The 15965-nt window shown below is 43.2% G+C and overlaps 1 protein-coding gene across 2 annotated transcripts in view; it reads right to left on the reverse strand.

Annotated features, from left to right (window-relative positions):
* Positions 1-498: 498 nt before the first annotated feature.
* Positions 499-15965, reverse strand: part of LOC123770693 (uncharacterized) — a 50212-nt gene continuing 34745 nt past the window's right edge. For both annotated transcript variants that reach the window (XM_069305738.1, XM_069305737.1), the window contains exons 5-7: positions 13813-13940; positions 8835-9000; positions 499-2090 (exon numbers count right to left, since the gene is read on the reverse strand). In XM_069305738.1, coding sequence (XP_069161839.1) covers positions 1978-2090; positions 8835-9000; positions 13813-13940 — 407 coding nt within the window. In that variant the 3' untranslated portion in view covers positions 499-1977. The remainder of the gene's footprint in view (positions 2091-8834; positions 9001-13812; positions 13941-15965) is intronic.

The raw sequence follows: 15965 nt of genomic DNA on the forward strand, positions 1-15965 counted from the left end.
CAATGGGAAACTATTTGAATCGATGAGATCCACTACCTTTTGAACTCAGATCTGGTGTTGTTTATTTAAATGTTCGAACTGTTACGTTCGATATGCAGCCAGTCCTCATAAACAAAGCCAAATGCTCGTTAACCCAACTCCTAAACCACCCTGTTAATGAATGATAAGCGGTTTACACAAGCCTCGCAACTGATGACGTCCGAACACTTCCGGAACAAACTGATGACATCTCTAACCACAATGTTATACATGCTTCACCCACGTACTTCATATACATATAAAGACCAACAGTACCTAAACACCCAAGCTAACCTAACCTATGCCTAACTATACATAGAATTTTAATGTATAATAATATTAATTTTTATATGAAAACAAACCAATTTATAATACACAGTATGATAAAATTAATGAGTGCGTCTGGGGGAAGACTGCTGCTGCTGTTTTAAACAGCCTAATGTGAGGACGGGATGGATTGTAACAATTTGATACTAATGATTCATTTATTTTTATTTTTATTTACAGCAAAGGTTAGTTAGGGCACTCACGAGTTGCCAATGATATACTGTTTGTCTAATGTACGGATTATCACGTTCATTAGGTAGTGTATATTGTGTGGATTACTATATTAGAGTTGCAAATGATTATAATTATACAGTTAGCCATTTGCAGTATTTTAATTGTTCAATAAAATGTCAGAAGACACACACACACACACACTATATGGAAGGTAGAATTGGTATAAAAATGTCTGAGGTAATTAGTTCCACAGCAGGTACTACACTGCCGTCATTATGTACCAAACATCATTGTCAGTATTTTTTATTTTAACACAGGTACAATGAATAGTTTCTCACATGCTTCACTGGAGGGGCACTTAACCTGTTTTTGTCTTAAATATACAAGTTAAAAATCACCATAAAATCTGCACCCACCGGTATCGCAATGTCCTTTAAAATGGCTAAAGTTTCATGATATTTACATGTATGAAAGCACACATTTCTGTACATGTTTATGTTGTCAACACCTCATATTCGGTGTCGGCCACATATCGTGTCAAAGAGTCGACATGTGATGGAAGCCTTGTAAGCTGTACGCCATACTTGGACTGACTAGCATATTTTCAAGATATACTCAGGACATACTTAAGGTATCTCGCACTTCCTGTAGCTTACTTGCATTGTGGGAACTAGACGTGATGCTCAGGTATGCAACCTAGCAAGCTATGTCCAAAGCTATCCTTATAGCCTCAGCCAACCTGGGGAACAATAATTAGGCCACAGTCTTAAGGTCTCGGGGGGCCAGTGTCAACAATATGACTCTCTGACCTGACCTCGTCACCCAGTCAGAGGTGAGGTCATGCACAAGACCAAACGTGTTCCTCTGCGCTGCTTCACACTCTCAACTTTCCTCTGGATTGGGTAGTCTTGGTTCTGGGAACTTGCAGTCCAGTTGGCATTGCTTGCCTAATTGGTTGGTTCTGGAGTTCCTGATGCTTGGTAATTTAGCAGTATAAATGTTTGTTATTGATTTCCTTGGTGTGCCAGAGCTTGGGGTTTAATTTAAGTTTCATTGTTTAATTTAGATTTGAACTCTTGTCGTCAGTGTGGATATAAAATTAAAACTTGTTAAATCAGCTTCAGAAAGTTTAGCTGTTTCAGTGTATTAACTGTATTTTCAGATTATTTCGTTTAGGTTTAAGAATACTATAATATTTAAGATATAACTGTTTTCAGAGGTATTTTTCTCAATGTAGCTAGAACTGGCCTAACCAAATAGCACCGATCTTGCGAATTAACACAATTCCACTTGATATAAAACTCCAATCTACCGTAAGTCAATATTTGAACCATGACCTCAGAGCCTCCAGGTTACCGCCAGAGACGAGGATTTTGAGGACTCCCAGCCCTGGTGGAAGAGGTGGATCGGGAGCGGCTTGACAGCGCGACTGGAGAGAGAGAGATGGTCCTGGGTATGTTACGAGCGGAGTGAGATGAGAGTGTGCAGTAACGACAGCATCATGACCAGGGCGTCCCAACTCTCCCACCCAGCGCCGCCTCTGTTCGTCTGCATTGCAGCCTGGTACTCGCCTGTAGGGGGTAGAAAGGCCAGAGTTACTTGGAGGACGCGCCAATGGTAGTGGAGGACGCGCCAATGGTAGTGGAGAAGGCGCCAATGGTAGTGGAGAAGGAGCCAATGGTAGTGGAGGACGCGCCAATGGTAGTGAAGGACGCGCCAATGGTAGTGGAGGACGCGCCAATGGTAGTGGAGAAGGAGCCAATGGTAGTGGAGGACGAGCCAATGGTAGTGGAGGACGCGCCAATGGTAGTGAAGGACGCGCCAATGGTAGTGAAGGAAGTGCCAATGGTAGTGAAGGACGCGCCAATGGTAGTGAAGGAAGCGCCAATGGTAGTGAAGGAAGCGCCAATGGTAGTGAAGGAAGCGCCAATGGTAGTGAAGGATGCGCCAATGAAGAACGAGACCAAATGTGGTCCGCGGTAGAGCAGGGCTCCCCTGTAGGGGGTGAGACCAGAAGTAGTCTTTAAAATTAACTTTCCCGGACCATATTTTATTTTTTTTTGAGATATATACAAGAGTTGTTACATTCTTGTAGAGCCACTAGTACGCGTAGGATTTCGGGCAGGTCCCTGGAATACGATCCCCGCCGCGAAGAATCGTTGTTTCAACCAAGTACCCATTTTACTGTTGAGTTAAACAGAGGCTACACAGTTAAGGATTTGCGCCCAGTAAATCCTCCCCGGCCAGGATACGAACCCATGACAAAGGGTTTAAGTATAAAATACCACAATGTTCTGTTGTGTAAATACTGGTCTCCATGTGAAGATAATACATAAGAGTTAAGACCGGGAAAAATAGCTGTGAAATCTGAGCTTATCGTAAATTTCCAGCAATCTGTAGATTTGACATTTTTATGGAAGGAAGCAAATAGCTGCTAAAAAAAATAGCTGCTTTTTTTTTGCTAAAAAGCAAATAGCTGTGGCCTTCACTGATTAAATTTTTGCACAGCAAGTAGGGAGATCGCGTTAATATTAGTAAAATAAATGTTCCTGGTGATTTGCCAATCTCACAATAAAGATTGAACATTAGACCATGTCGGGTTCAGAATAGTTACGTTGTTCAAAATGTGAACAATGGAGAAGAGGTAACCTGGAGGTTACCTCTGACATTATGAAGACAATGGCCATTCAGGGAGCAGACACACAGCACCGCTCCTGTGCCAGGTAAGTTACGGGCTCACCATAGCCCGTGCTACTTGCCCCGCTCCTGTGCCAGGTAAGTTACGGGCTCACCATAGCCTGTGCTACTTGGAACTTGTTCCGAGTAGCTGAATCTATAACAACAACAAATGGCGATTGCAGCGGGCTAGTGATGACGTCACGCCGGTGTCAACGTATAAATTCTTCATCCCGGATGAATGAAATTAATACGAGTCTAAAAGCAAGTCAGTATGATACAAAATAGCGTACTCGCCTACTTGTGCTTGCGGGGGTTGAGCTCTGGCTCTTTGGTCTCGCCTCTCAACTGTCAATCAACTGGTGTACAGGTTCCTGAGCCTACTGGGCTCTATCATATCTACATTTGAAACTGTGTATGGAGTCAGCCTCCACCACATCACTATTTAATGCATTCCATTTGTTAACTACTCTGACACTGAAAAAATTCTTTCTAACGTCTCTGTGGCTCATTTGGGTACTAAGTTTCCACCTGTGTCCCCCTTGTTCGTATTCCACCCGTGCTAAATAATTTTCTTTGTCCACCCCTGTCAATTTCCCTGAGAATTTTGTAGGTGGTTATCATGTCTCCATTTACTTTTCTGTCTTCCACAGACGTGAGGTTAAGCTTCCGTAGCCTTTCCTCGAAGCTCATACCTCTCAGTTCCGGGACTAGTCTGGTAGCATACCTCTGAATCATCTATGTGTCTTGTGTTTAACTAGGTATGGACTCCAGGCTGGAGCTGCATTCTCCAGGATTGGTTTGACATAAGTGGTATACAAGCTCCTGAACGATTCCTTACACAAGTTTCTAAAGGCAGTTCTTATGGTGGCCAATCTAGCATATGCCGCTGATGATATCCTTTTGATGTGGGCCTCTGGGGACAGGTTCGGTGTGATATCAAGAACGTGATCAACACAAACTAGCGAATACACGGGGCAGCCATAACCCAGTACAGGCACCCCAGGTGGCCCCCCAGGTGGCACTCCAGGTGGCACCCCAGGTGGCACCCTAGGTGGCACTCCTGGTGGCACCCAAGGTGGCACTCAACGTGGCACGGGGCAATACTTTCAGTGCATAAGCATTTGTGACACTCAAGATAAATGTGTCATAAAAAGCTCCCTAAAAACATTCGTATTGTCCTTATATGCAATCTGATTTTCATAGAGGGTTAAGTGAGTGAACTGAAATATATATTTCTTAATAAATGCCATGTTTTATCAACAAAACATTCTGAACTATGTTTGGTTAGCCAGGATTATACATTGCTAAATGCCACTTAACATCTCCATGTTATAGAGCTGAAATCCTCACGACTATTGCAGGGAAGCAATAGTCGTGAGGCAAAGGCATTGCTGAATGTATAGTAAAAAATAAACAAAAGCAAATCTTTCCTTTTGACTTTGGCTTGACAATCATTAACTTAATAATGCTGGCAAGGAGACAGTGGTCTCGATTTGTACTTTAAAATTTCATCAAGAAATTTCTCCGTGGAAGGGCGGTCAAGCTGACCAACAGAACAAAAACAATACAATACAATGCAATTTTATACAATACAATTTTATTTAGGTAAGGTACATACATACAATAAATATTTACAAGGATTGTTTGACTTATAGGTAGAGCTAGTACATACAATGCCTAAAGCCACTATTACGCAAAGCGTTTCGGGCATGTAAGAAACATGTAATTAAGGTGAAACAAGACGCCACAAGAACTGACCTTCCAGTTGTAGTTACACCTTCCATCAAAGAAAAAAGTTGGCCCCCAAGAGTCGCAAGAATAAGAGCAAGAGCAAGCACCTAAGAGTAAGAGCAAGCACCTAAGAGCAAGAGCAAGCACCTAAGAGTAAGAGTAAGCACCTAAGAGTAAGAGCAAACACCTAAGAGTAAGAGCAAACACCTAAGAGTAAGAGCAAACACCTAAGAGTAAGAGCAAACACCTAAGAGTAAGAGCAAGCACCTAAGAGTAAGAGCAAACACCTAAGAGTAAGAGCAAGCACCTAAGAGTAAGAGCAAGCACCTAAGAGTAAGAGCAAGCACCTAAGAGTAAGAGCAAGCACCTAAGAGTAAGAGCAAGCACCTAAGAGTAAGAGCAAGCACCTAAGAGTAAGAGCAAACACCTAAGAGTAAGAGCAAGAGTATTACGGGCCTCTGTTCATGGCACACACACACACACACAATGTTGTAATAATCTAACATCTCTATTAGCCAAATTAATACACAGAATGTTGAATATGTGTGTGACGCTAGTTCCTCGGCGCGGTGCAGTAGCTGGCACCGCTAACATCCTCTAGCTCACTGAAAATGTTGGGAACATTTGAAGGTTTGCCAACAGTGTGTTGCACATCGTTTAGCTCACTGAAAATGTTGGGAACATTTGAAGGTTTGCCAACAGTGTGTTGCACATCGTCTAGCTCACTGAAAATGTTGGGAACATTTGAAGGTTTGCCAACAGTGTGTTTAACATCGTCTAGCTCACTGAAAATGTTGGAAACATTTGAAGGTTTGCCAACAGTGTGTTGCCGGAAAAACAAATAATGAATTACAATGGACAAACAAAATATAAGAGATGATTATATCTCGGAGGTATTACCTAGGTAGACAAGGAGAGGATTTGGTAGATGACCCATGGATTGAAAATGATCAAAAGAACAAAAGGAGGCATCGCTACTGGAACAATTAGCCTGTTTGTTATGTTGAAATTAAGAACATAAGAATAAAGGTAACTGCAGAAGGCCTACTGGCCCATACGAGGCAGCGTTTGGGTTAGACCTGTATGACAATATTCTGGCCGTGGGAGTTATAAATGAGTTTTTCCCCACCATTCTTGAGGTTATCTTGAGGTTATCTTGAGATGATTTCGGGGCTTTAGTGTCCCCGCGGCCCGGTCCTCGACTAGGCCTCCACCCCCAGGAAGCAGCCCGTGACAGCTGACTAACACCCAGGTACCTATTTACTGCTAGGTAACAGGGGCATAGGGTGAAAGAAACTGTCCCCATTGTTTCTCGGCGGCGCCCGGGATCGAACCCGGGACCACAGGATCACAAGTCAGCGTGCTGTCCGCTCGGCCGACCAGCTCCCTGCTGGTGCTGGTGACATTAAGGCTATGATTGGGTGATATGTAAAATGATTTGCATAAAAGGCCTTGCTTCTTAATGGTTCCCAGGGGCACACTTGCCATTAATCTAGCATAGGAAAAAATCATGTTCACTGGCGCAGATATTACACCTTTGGGAGCCATGAGTTACATTTTGGGCACTGTAAAGTGTGAAAGCTGGAGTGGGGTAGGTGTTCGAGTTGCTAAGGCAAGTGTAATTTAAGGCATGTTCACCCGAGGGTTCGAATCTCCCTCAGGAGATTCGAACCTGAGGAGTACCCAGACCATACGTTCGAATCCCTCTCATGGCTCCTACTGATTTTCTCCCTGATACATCACGTTAATGTGATTTATTTGTGCTTCCTGAACATATTGGACTCTATCAAATTTACATTTGAAACTCTACTTACCTAATCCACGTAATTATACTCACCAAATTGTGCTTGCAGGGGGTTGAGCTTCGGCTCCTTGGTCCCGTCTCTGAACCGTCAATCAACTGGTGTACAGATTCCTGAGCCTATTAGGCTTAGGTCAAGACAAGTCACTCGCCTCTCTCGAAGTAAAACATTATTGCAATTTCAAGTAAGAAGTTAAGAGAAGAACAACGGTTTTAAGTAGTCTTGTAGCGTCAGTCATCGCTCATATGTAACTTTATGGAACTAAGCTTTGTAAACAACCAGTTAGTGTGTAAGTAAACTTTGTAAACAACCAGTTAGTGTGTAAGTAAACTTTGTAAACAACCAGTTAGTGTGTAAGTAAACTTTGTAAACAACCAGTTAGTGTGTAACTAAGCTTTGTAAACATCCAGTTAGGAGTGGAAAACAGCTGAAGAACGATGCCATTCAGCCACCACCACCCCCACATGGGGACCTCCGGGCACACACAAAGAAAGATAATCTGGGAACGAGAGAGACCCCAAAAAAGTTGTCTTATAATGCCTGCCGATAAAACTTGAGGGTAAACTTCGCCGAAGAATTTGTCCAGCTACCCGAGGAGAAGCAAAAGTTTCGTCATAGTCATCCGAGGAGAAGTCAGATTTGTGTATTAGGAGAGAAAAGTTGTACCTGAAGAGGCAAAGGGGATAGACTCCAATAGAGGGGGATAGACTTCGATAGAGGGGGATAGACTTCGATAGAGGGAGATAGACTTCGATAGAGGGGGATAGACTCCAATAGAGGGGGATAGACTCCAATAGAGGGGGATAGACTCCAATAGAGGGGGATAGACTCCAATAGAGGGGGATAGACTCCAATAGAGGGGGATAGACTCCAATAGAGGGGGATAGACTTCGATAGAGGGGGATAGACTTCGATAGAGGGAGATAGACTCCAATAGAGGGGTGGGACAAGGGTACAAAATATGAAACTATCTCTCTGCGTAATGACCGGTTATAACGCTGGAGATAACACACTTGAATAGCACAAAGTTTTCTTTTATCTTGGGTCAATATATTTGCTTTATTGTTGGTGGTGTGTTGGTCCCGTGTGCTTCGCAGAGCCCAGGGTGGTGCAGACCTCTCTGGGTGAAGACCTCGCTCAAAATATGGGAGACAATGTGATCTGATTTACCATCATCAAATTCAGCTCCTTTCATAGACTGTGGTGTTCTCCTGTCATGCCAACTCGCATACACCAATGTCATGCAAGTCATAATTCAAGCATTATGAGACATAATAACGATACGTGATTTTATTACTTCGTTTCATATCTCTTCATTGGGAGTGAAAGATCACGTCACACCTTACGTACCTTGTAGTGATTCCTGGGATCACCGTCTCCGTGACTGACTGGTATGTGGGACAGACCACACAAACAGACCACCTAACAATCCACCTGCTTGCCTTTCATTTGACTTATATAACTCCACTCTACTATCTCAATAATCTGCCCATCATTCCACCTTACCTGCCTGCCATTCCACTAGTCTTCCCATCATAACATTTACCCGTCATTCATCCCATTTAGCTACTTGTAGCCCAGTCCCAGCGCTGACATCTCTCTCACATAATCCTTACCATGCCACCACCATCCTTAGTGTCATCACTCAACGGCACACTGCTGTCATGAGTCTACTGTCACTATTGGCATAACACTACACTGTTGTCATGAGTCTACTGTCACTATTGGCATAACACTACACTGCTGTCATGAGTCTACTGTCACTATTGGCATAACACCACACTGTTGTCATGATTCTACACCTCATAGTTGTCATAACATCCCTCTCACTGTCGCTAAGCAACCCGTTCTCGCACTTGCTTATAATCAATATTGGCTTATTTAATAAGTGCATATGTGACATACTAATTGATTGTGACTATTTTAGTTTACCTTGAAACGCTTCATAGAAAACACCGACCTCACCTAACCTTCTTAGTATGTTAAGATAAGCATCTTATTGCTTCTTATTTACAATTATTACTTAAGCTATCAACGGTATAGGTTCCCCGATAGCCTTCCCCGTTGTCATTCGTCTCCAACGTGTCAAAAAAGGGGACCCACCGTTGAGGACGTTGAGGATGACGAAGGCGTCCTGGCCGTTGGAGGGGCTGCAGGTGTACTTGCCGGAGTCGCTGGGTCCCGCCTCCTTCACCAGCAGGTGGCTCACTGTGTCGCGGCCCGTCTGTGTGTCTATCGTCACGCCCTCTCGACCCTCGTAGTCTATTATCTGTGACACCCAGGAGAGAGTTAGTGCCGTGTGGGGAGGGGGGCTGGGGGGCAAGAGCCGTGTGTGTGTGGGAGGGGGCAAGTGCCGTGTGTGGGGGAGGAGAGGGAAAGTGCCGTGTGGGGGGGGGACAAGTGCCGTGTGTGGGGGAGGAGAGGGAAAGTGCCGTGTGGGGGGGGGGCAAGTGCCGTGTGTGGGGGGGGGGGGGGGGGGAAGTGCCGTGTGGGGGGGGGGGAAAGTGCCGTGTGGGGGGAGGCTACTGCCGTGTGGGAGAGGGGGAGAGGTGTGGTGGAGGTCACCAGTAAGCCACCAACCCGTTCTCGCACTTGCTTTTAGTCAATATTGGCTTATTTAATAAGTGTATATGTGACATACTAATTGATTGTGAATATTTTAGTTTACCTTAAGCCACACCTGGGCTGGTCTTACGTAGATCTATTCATAATATGTCCACTTTTACACAGCAAAATCAATCCACACAAATAATTTAAATGAAAAAGGTACAATTTAATAACATGTATAATATTAATACGAATTCCGACTTGATGTAAACCATATACAGATTTCCTAGAGAGATAATGAGGGCGCCTGACAGCTGGGTGGACAGCGCTTCGGATTCGTAGTCCTGAGGTCCCGGGTTCGATCCCCGGTGGAGGCGGAGACAAATGGGCAGCAAGACAAAGACAACTGCTACGGGCTGCTTCCTGGGGGGTGGAGGACTGGTCGAGGACCGGGCCGCGGGGACACTAAACCCCCAAATCATCTCAAGATAACCTCAAGATAGCAGAGAGAGAGAGACAGACAAATTAGGACAAAGAGAGAGATGATGGTGGTGGCGATACTGTGATCATTATATCCCCCCCCCTCCCGGGGTCATTATGGCCGGATCACAACTGGGGCCAAAAATAAGGACTGGTTATCCTGCGATGGTTTCGGGGCTCAACGTCCCCCGCGGCCCGGTCCTCGACCAGGCCTCCCTGGGGAACACATACAAGGAATCTCTGACTCATAACACCAACAGTCACAAACGAAATAGTTGTCAAATGAAAACGGTTTAGAAACGATCCATCTCTGGATGGGAATCAGAAATAAGAAGAAAACTTGAATCAGGAGAGTTGAATCCAGAGTCTGATGGTCTCAGAGTGAAGATCAGCACAAACATTTATCAGGGGGGACACAATTCTGACTCTAAATCCAACCTGTCCTCTTAAAAAGAACGTCGCTTTTGGCCGTTTGCCCGTATGGCCGAATATGGACGTAATTTCAAAATGAAAAAAAAAATGAAAATAAATTTGAGATTTTTTTTTTTTCAACAACAGTAAGTTAAGAGTCCTCTGGTAGGTTAGGTGGGCAGGAACTTCTCATCAAGTTTCAAAACGGTATGAAAAACGTTAATGGAAAGTTTCCTCTTCTAAGCTGGCCGAGTAAGCCGGAGGACTCAAACAGAAAACGGAATAGTACGTCACTTTTGTGAGTCGATTTCATTTCAAATTACGTCCAAATTTGGCCATAGCGCGCATACCAGCGAAAAGTGACGTTATTTTTAAGAGGACGGGTTGCTAAATCAGTACTATAGGATTGGTGCAACCAGCACTCTAGCGATAAGACCTACCATTAATGTATGATGACTTATTGTAAATATGTAGCTCTTGTAATAGCACTTTCTCTGTAACTAGCTGACATTGTAACTATAAGGTGTGAAGGATAGAAGAAATTGTTTATGTAATAATCTAAAATGAGGTCTGATAAAGACCTTTTGTGCCCTCTGTAATGCTTTTGCGCTACCGCTCACAGGATGAGTATGGGGTGCACAATAAACTAGCCGCCTTCGGCGGCAACAATCAACAATCAAAAGCACTCAGGAATAAGCTAACCTACTAGCAAGCAAGAAATGGCTGGCCTTCAGGGAATGGATGACCTACTGCCATACATTTTGCCGCCAAGATATTACCAAACCTCTCAAAAGTAGTTATTCAAGAGGTTGACATGTATCCTTGTCATAAAACAGGCCGAGATTCTTATGTAGTCGCGCGGACCTGCTGGCTTACTCTCGTCCGTCAACTCTACCTAGGAATTTGACGCTCCCTATGGAGGAAGGCAGATGTACATATCCACAAGGGCCGTGATCAGGGTTCGAACTTATGCCCGGGATGATTCCAGACGCTGGCTTAGTCGACTGCGCCACGATATGGTGAAACACTCGACTAATGCAGGGTCTGGGATCATCCGGGGGTAAGTTCGAAGCCTCATCACGGCCCTGGTGGATTTGTTCATTTGATATATCACGCTATTGTGATTTCCGTGTGTAAGGCGGATGTAGTTCCATTACACAAGGAGAATGGTCGGTCAGTGGTCGATAACTACAGTCACTGCTGTCAGTTACTGCCAAAATTATCCAGATATTAATTTCTCAGCAATTAACAGCATTTTTTGTTTAACCATCGTCGATTACTGTGTGGTCGACCATTTAAGGAAAGGTCGTTTTTGCTGCTGATCTTTTTGCTAAACCTCTCCATTAATTAGTAATTGGTAATTAGTAATTATTAAGTGGCATCAATCACTGGATGAGTCCAAGATCAGCTATGTTCTAGCATTGGACTTTACATGAGCCTCTTATTGGCTATGGAACTCTGGACTACTTATTTATTTATTTATTTATTTATTTATCCATTTATTTATTTACTGTATATACAAGAAGGTACATTGGGTTTGTGAGAGTACATAGGATAGTATTTACAATCTTGTAAAGCCACTAGTACGCACAGCGTTTCGGGCAGGTCACAGTAGGCAGGTCACTATTAGCACAGCTTAAAGCATTTGGTGCGTGAGGCTTCCATTCCACAGCTAATAAGGAGCTGCCTTCAAGAGCTGGCATTAAGTGCAGTCCCCATTGAACAGATTCTGAAAGCCGCTCAATTGGTGCCATGGTATAGCAGGGTAACATACTTGCTCCTTTCTTGTGGAATGTCTTTGGCAATGACTGACTACATCTGCGGGAGCCGGTCGGCCGAGCAGACAGCACGCTGGACTTGTGATCCTGTGGTCCTGGGTTCGATCCCAGGCGCCGGCGAGAAACAATGGGCAGAGTTTCTTTCACCCTATGCCCCTGTTACCTAGCAGTAAAATAGGTACCTGGGTGTTAGTCAGCTGGTCGAGGACCGGGCCGCGGGACACTAAAAAGCCCCGAAATCATTTCAAGATAACCTCAAGATCTCATCTCTAAAGCCCAGGCCAATGCTGATTGTATTCTACCAATGACATATGGAAAAGAAGAAATATTAATTGCTACAAAGGTCGTTAATCACAGATTTGCAGCCATATCTACCTCAGGAAGGCGATGGCAGTTCACATATGCGACGGAGAACACACAGACGATGATAACAACAGCATTATATAACAACTTGAAAATGTATTAAAATAATTTGCAAAAAAGTGGTCTGTAGTGAAACTGAAATCTTGGGAATGATATTTGACTCTTTAATGAATATGAAGAGGCACGCGCTTAAGGCAGCAAGCAAGGCAAGAAGGAAACAAAGTCATACCTCGCATCTCACACCATCTTGGCAGAAGGGGTTGTAAAACATTGGGGGTATACAAGTTCATTCCCATTTTCAGTATGAACTACTGCCCTAGATTACCTACTTACCATCTTGTATCAGTATTCTGGACGAGGCAGAGAACAATGCGAGAAGGTTCATCTTTACTCACAACACAATAAGGTTGGACTTGTCAGTACACAAGACACATTAAAGCCTTAACAACAGCAACGAAACGAGGGAACACTTACAAATATATATATATATATATATATATATATATATATATATATATATATATATATATATATATATATATATATATATATATATATATATATATATATATATATATATATACACAAGCAACTGAAAACTCACACCCCAGAAGTTGCATGTATGCCTGGGTACCATTCAGGCTTGTTCACATATATATACAAATCCCAACTTTGTTTACAACCAGAGGCCTGTAATCACAGCCTAATGTGCTCAGTAATCCCCAGCCTCCCATTGGCTGTCCTTCTCAAGGCCATCACTTAATTAACGATCATTAATTCCAAGGCAGACACACATCTGCATTGATTGATAAAGATAAAGCCACCCAAGAGGTGGCACGGGCATGAATAGCCCGTAAGTGGTACACATCTGCATCATGCTCCCTCCACATACACAGAGACCCGTGAAGTGGGGCTGCTGCTGCTGCTGCTGCTGCTGCTGCTGCTGGGTCATCCTCTCGCGTGTTAGCATTAAATATAGTTTACTCCTAATGGATACAATGAATAGGTTCATCAAGTAAGTGAGTCTCTCCGTCCAGGCTTCAAGTGAACTGATGTTGGATAACAGCTGGTATTACCTGCCAGTTCCATTAGGACCATCAGCACTAATTCCGTTGAACCATTATTTTAGTTATAAAAAACTGAGAAAAGAGAAGGAAAACGAGAGAGAGAGAGAGAGAGAGAGAGAGAGAGAGAGAGAGAGAGAGAGAGAGAGAGAGAGAGAGAGACAGAGAGTGAGTCTGGTGGTAGTAGGAGGCAAGGGCCAAAGTGAATGGTTATGAACCAAGTCTCACTTATCAGCTATGCCAGTGTATATACACACACTGAGTAAAGGCTGCGATAAAGCTTTACATTACCTTGTATTGGTGAGTGGGGGGGACATGTTGAGGCGTTTACCTAACGCAAACAAGTTGTCACTTTACCAGTAGAGACTTAACAGGAGAGGGACTCACCTTACCAGCAGAGACTCACCAGGAGAGGGACTCACCAGGAGAGGGACTCACCTTGTTAAGATGAAGCCAGTAGATGAAGACGGGGAGCTCCGTACCGTGGCTCACAACGCAGGTCAGGTTGATGGGTGACCCGCGATGGACGTAGATTTCCGGCGCGTTCAGAACCCACGCCCGCGGTACTGGGTGGAGGTACCGGGTCCCGGTGGCGGTTGAAGGTGTGTGGGTGGAGGTACCGGGTCCCGATGGCGGTTGAAGGTGTGTGGGTGGAGGTACCGGGTCCCGGTGAGGGCAGAGGGTGTGTGGATGGAGGTATAAAAGGTGTGTGAAGATATGGACATCATCATCAGAGGTGACGGCAGATATGGAAGGGGAGAAATGAACGTTTATCAGAAGAAAATACTAAATGACTCATGCGTTACAATAATGCTTAACGTTAACTAAACAAATATTCGTGATATATAGACGTAGATATTTTAATATTCGAATTACAAAAACAAAAAATTGTCATCATTAATATTATATATTTTCAAGGGAGTGTATTATCATTTACAAATTTTCGAAGAAAATTTTTTTTTCAATAGGCTGCCCTGGAACGGCAGTTGGGGGGGGGGCTGCTGAAAAAACCCTTGAACTGCTGAAAAAAAAACCTTGAACTGCTGAAAAAAAAACCTTGAACTGCTGAAAAAAACCCTTGAACTGCTGAAAAAAAACCTTGAACTGCTGAAAAAAAACCTTGAACTGCTGAAAAAAACCCTTGAACTGCTGAAAAAAAACCTTGAACTGCTGAAAAAAAACCTTGAACTGCTGAAAAAAACCCTTGAACTGCTGAAAAAAAACCTTGAACTGCTGAAAAAAAACCTTGAACTGCTGAAAAAAACCCTTGAACTGCTGAAAAAAAAACTTGAACTGCTGAAAAAAAACCTTGAACTGCTGAAAAAACCCTTGAACTGCTGAAAAAAAACCTTGAACTGCTGAAAAAAAACCTTGAACTGCTGAAAAAAAAACCTTGAACTGCTGAAAAAAACCCTTGAACTGCTGAAAAAAACCCTTGAACTGCTGAAAAAAAACCTTGAACTGCCGAAAAAAACCCTTGAACTGCTGAAAAAACCCTTGAACTGCTGAAAAAAAACCTTGAACTGCTGAAAAAAAAACCTTGAACTGCTGAAAAAAAAACCTTGAACTGCTGAAAAAAACCCTTGAACTGCTGAAAAAACCCTTGAACTGCTGAAAAAAAACCTTGAACTGCTGAAAAAAAACCTTGAACTGCTGAAAAAAAAACCTTGAACTGCTGAAAAAAACCCTTGAACTGCTGAAAAAAACCCTTGAACTGCTGAAAAAAACCCTTGAACTGCTGAAAAAACCCTTGAACTGCTGAAAAAAAACTTGAACTGCTGAAAAAAACCTTGAACTGCTGAAAAAACCCTTGAACTGCTGAAAAAACCCTTGAACTGCTGAAAAAAAACCTTGAACTGCTGAAAAAAACCTTGAACTGCTGAAAAAAAAACTTGAACTGCTGAAAAAACCCTTGAACTGCCGAAAAAAACCCTTGAACTGCTGAAAAAAACCCTTGAACTGCTGAAAAAAAACCTTGAACTGCTGAAAAAAAACCTTGAACTGCTGAAAAAAAACCTTGAACTGCTGAAAAAAACCCTTGAACTGCTGAAAAAAACCTTGAACTGCTGAAAAAATCCTTGAACTGCTGAAAAAAAAACCTTGAACTGCTGAAAAAAAACCTTGAACTGCTGAAAAAAAACCTTGAACTGCTGAAAAAAACCCTTGAACTGCTGAAAAAAACCTTGAACTGCTGAAAAAAAAAACTTGAACTGCTGAAAAAACCCTTGAACTGCTGAAAAAAACCTTGAACTGCTGAAAAAAACCTTGAACTGCTGAAAAAAACCTTGAACTGCTGAAAAAAACCCTTGAACTGCTGAAAAAAACCCTTGAACTGCTGAAAAAAACCTTGAACTGCTGAAAAAAACCCTTGAACTGCTGAAAAAACCCTTGAACTGCTGAAAAAAAAACCTTGAACTGCTGAAAAAAACCTTGAACTGCTGAAAAAAAAACTTGAACTGCTGAAAAAACCCTTGAACTGCTGAAAAAAACCCTTGAACTGCTGAAAAAACCCTTGCGTTGCTGACCCCCTTCCCCCCATGAGAAGGGGAAGGGGGTGAACAACGCCCAGGGCGCTCCTGGTACAACCCATC

Source organism: Procambarus clarkii, chromosome 56 (assembly GCF_040958095.1).
Source record: "Procambarus clarkii isolate CNS0578487 chromosome 56, FALCON_Pclarkii_2.0, whole genome shotgun sequence".
NCBI classification, from domain to species: Eukaryota; Metazoa; Arthropoda; class Malacostraca; order Decapoda; family Cambaridae; genus Procambarus; species Procambarus clarkii.